This window comes from Balaenoptera acutorostrata, chromosome X (genome assembly GCF_949987535.1).
Source record: "Balaenoptera acutorostrata chromosome X, mBalAcu1.1, whole genome shotgun sequence".
Taxonomy (NCBI): domain Eukaryota; kingdom Metazoa; phylum Chordata; class Mammalia; order Artiodactyla; family Balaenopteridae; genus Balaenoptera; species Balaenoptera acutorostrata.
In genome coordinates, this window is record NC_080085.1 from 59,915,949 (window position 1) to 59,919,908 (window position 3,960).

The 3,960-nt window shown below is 37.4% G+C and overlaps 1 protein-coding gene across 1 annotated transcript; it reads right to left on the reverse strand.

The window, feature by feature from the left end:
* Positions 1-2,128: 2,128 nt before the first annotated feature.
* LOC103013169 (60S ribosomal protein L22-like 1) lies at positions 2,129-2,638 on the reverse strand. Its single transcript, XM_057538534.1, has one exon. The coding sequence runs from the start codon at positions 2,624-2,626 to the stop codon at positions 2,258-2,260; it is 369 nt and encodes a 122-aa protein (XP_057394517.1). The 5' UTR covers positions 2,627-2,638; the 3' UTR covers positions 2,129-2,257.
* Positions 2,639-3,960: the final 1,322 nt, after the last annotated feature.

Genomic DNA, 3,960 nt, shown 5'->3' on the forward strand with positions numbered 1-3,960 from the left:
AATGAAATAATGCCATTTGCAGCTACATGGATGGACCTAGAGATTATCATACTAAGTGAAGTAAGTCAGACAAAGATAGATATCATATGATATCACTCATATGTGAAATCTAATTTTAAAAAATGATACAAATGAACTTATTCACAAAACAGAAACAGACTTACAGATATTGAAAACAAACTTATGGTTACCAAAGGGGAAACGTGGTAGGGGGAGGGATAAATCAGGTGCTTGGGATGAACATACACAGTACTATATATAAGATAGATAACCAACAAGGGCCTACTGTATAGCACAGGGAACTCTACTCAATATTCTGTGATAACTTATATGAGAAAACAATCTAAAAAAGAATGAATATATATATATATATATATATATATATATATGTATAACTGAATCACTTTGCTGTACACCTGAAACTAATACAACATTGTAAATCAACTATACTCCAATAAAATCAAAATTTTAAAAATAATTTTTAAAAAAGGGGGTGTCCTGAACCCTGTTTCCCACTCACTGAGGCCTGTGCAGAGGTATCAACATCAAATGAAGGGGAGCTATAGTTAAGAACTTATAGGTGGTGACAGAAGGAAGAAAAGGGAGATAGTAGCAGGGATAAGCATATGGAACAGAGAAGAAATACTCAGTGTACAACTCAGTGTAAACATGAGATGAACCTCCTTTCCTCCCCCAAAGTATACCAGAAAGTATGACTCTTGAGGAGAGAACATTAATACTTGAGAAACAACCAACCATTATAATAATATTTGGGGGAAAATATCTAATGGCCTATAAAATGCTCACAATGTAATAAATGTAAAAGGAGACAAAACTGTATGTGCAGTTTTGTCTATGTTTACCATTCTGAAGTTATATGTCTATTCTACATCTATTTACCAATAAATATATAGGGAGATACAAACAACACTGAAATGCAACACTGACTTACCTTGAGGTAGTAAGATATTGAGTGATTTTTATTTAAATCTTTATATATTCCTTATTTTTTAATAAAAGCTTTATTGGTATGTAATTCATATACCATAAAATTCACCCTTTTAAAGTGTACAATTCAGTGGTTCTTAGTATATTCACAAAGTTGTGCAACCATCACCACAAACAATTTTAGAACATTTTCATCACCTCCAAAAGAAACACCGTAACTATTAGCAATCACTCCCCATGCTACCACTAATCAGCTTTCTGTTTCATCTCTATGGATTTGCCTCTTTTGGACAATTAATATAAATGGAGTCATACAAGAGGTGGCCTTTTGTGACTTGCTTCTTTCACTTAGAATGTTTTCAAGGTTCATGCAGGTTGCAGCATGTAACAGTGCTTTGTTCCCTTTTATGGCCAAATAATATTTCATTTTATGGATATATTGTATTTTGTGTATCCACTCATCTGTTGCTGGACATTTGGGTTGTTTCTACTATTTGGCTATTATGAATAATGTTATTATAAATATTAGTTTACATGTCTTTGTTTAGACATATTTTTTTATTTCTCTTGGGTAGATACCTACCAGTGAAATTGTTGAGTTTTTGTTTTTTGGTTGTTTTTTTTTTAGAATTTAAATATTTTATTATATAAAGTTATACCCAAAATTGTGCTTCATTTTTTCACTATATACTTTAACTCGAGGACATTTGTAGAAGCAGTACACTTCAGAAATCCTGGAAGAAATTCCACTAGCTATAGGCTATTTAAATACTGCTTACAGAAAGTATTAAAAAAAAAAAAACAGGGGAGTACAAATGAACTTATTTACAAAACGGAAGTAGAGTAACAGATGTAGAAAACAAACTTATGGTTACCAGGGGATAAGGGCAGGGGGGATAAATTGGGAGATTGGGACTGACATGTACATACTACCATACATAAAACAGATAACTAATAAGAACCTGCTGTACAGCACAGGGAACTCTACTCAATACTCCGTAATGGCCTATATGGGAAAAGAATCTTAAAAAAAAAAGGAGTGCATGTGTGTAACTGACTCACCTTGCCATACACCCGAAACTAACACAACATTGCAAATCAACCACACTCCAATAAAAATTTTTTTTAAAAAGTATTAAAGGAAAGCCAGCACTATAAACAGCATACACTTAAATCAAAGAGATGAATGCTTAACATACAGAGTAATGCTTTTTATTCACTGATAAACTAAAGGTCCATTTCAAGATGTTTCTCTTGTATACTTCATTTGTTTTATTAGCAAGCAAAGCCCTGAAAGGGATGGCTTCATCTAGTCCTCAGACTCGGATCCATCTTCGTCTTGACTAATCTGGAAGTAACGAAGTTCATAAGTCTCCTTGTCAGATGCAACCACACGAAGCCAATCACGAAGATTGTTCTTTTTAAGGTATTTCTTGGTAAGGTATTTCAAATACCTTTTAGAGAACTGTTTCTCAGAAACAACTGTGGTTTTATTCTTGAAGCGTTCAATGTGAACGACATTCCCAAGATTTCCAGTTTTTCCATTCACTTTAACCTTCTCCCGTAGAAACTGTTCAAATTTTCCAGAATCAAAAATTCCATCTTCTACTGAATGAGTAAGGTCCAAATGAAACTTCCAGGTTGACTTCTTAGGCTTCTTGTCTTTCTTCAGCGCCATTTTGCTCGCCGGCCACGCGATCCGAGAGCTGTTGAATTTTATAGTAGCTCTATGTTTAACTTTTTGAGAAACGGCCAGGCTGTTACATTTCTTATTTTCCAAACTCTCTATTATGAATATCTACTGCTTTTATGATCATAAAAATAAAAATTTCACAATAGACAAAAGAAACCACAAAAGTTTCTGTAGCCATCATATACTAGTTGACTCAGATAATCACTCCAGGCTCAGACTGCCACCTTCTTGTTCACATGTTTCCTTTTCACTGACCCCTGGTTTCTGTCGCACTGGTATTTTACTTAAATGAATGCCATCATGCTTGGAGCAGAGGAGGTGGTAACAAAAGCCCTCAGGTGAGAGTATGCTTGCTAAGCTCATGGAACAACAGCAAGTAGGCCAATGTGGCTGGAATGCAGTGAGCAAACGTGTGAGAGTGGTAGATGAGGTCAGAGAGGAAATAGCATCAGTCAGGGAAGGCCTCTCTGACAAGGTGGTATTTGAGCAGATATTTGCAAGAAAGCATTCCAGACAAAGGGAACAACCAGTAAGTACAAAGGCCTTGTGGTGGGTGCATGCTTGGCTAGTTTGAGGACTAGCCAAGGGAGTTGGTATGGCTGGAGGAGTGTAAGTGGGGATGAGAGTGATGGCAAGGACGGCAGAGAGACATGGGGAGGGGCAGATATTGTAGGGACTGGAAGATCATTGAGAGGGTATTTACCTTCAAAGAAACAGGGAGCAGTGGGAGAGTTTTAAGGCGAGGAGAAACATGATCTAACTTATATTTTAGAAGAATCCTTCTGCTGCTGTGTGAGGGGAAGCTTCAGAGGTTAACAGGGGCTCTCCAACTACCCTGAGTTTCTGAACCAACTCCAGTGAACCCTGTGCTTCACAAAGGCTGATATCCAAGATATGTATAGATATGTCAGCCAGATGGAATTTTACTGACTTAAATCAGATTACAGTACCCCCGGTTTAACACCTTCCCATCACACTCAGTAAACTCCAACATCCTTGCCTGATGACTTATCTGTCCTCATCACCTCCCACTCTCCTCCTCCCTCCCTCTGCTCCAGCCACATTGGGCTGCCTTCCTAGTTGCCCTTCTCCCTCAGTCAGCAGGTTTATTCCTACCTCAAGGCCTTTGCACTTTTTCCTTCTTCTAGAACATTCTTCTCCAAGCTCTTCCGATGGCTTGCTCCTTCTTATCATTCAGCTATCAGCCAAAATGTCACTTTTCCAGAGGGGCTTTCCCTAACCTCTCACTATAAAGTAGTTCCTGAGGCCCTCCCTCCCACAGAGCCTAACTTTCTTCCTTCTCTGAATTTACCTTTCTT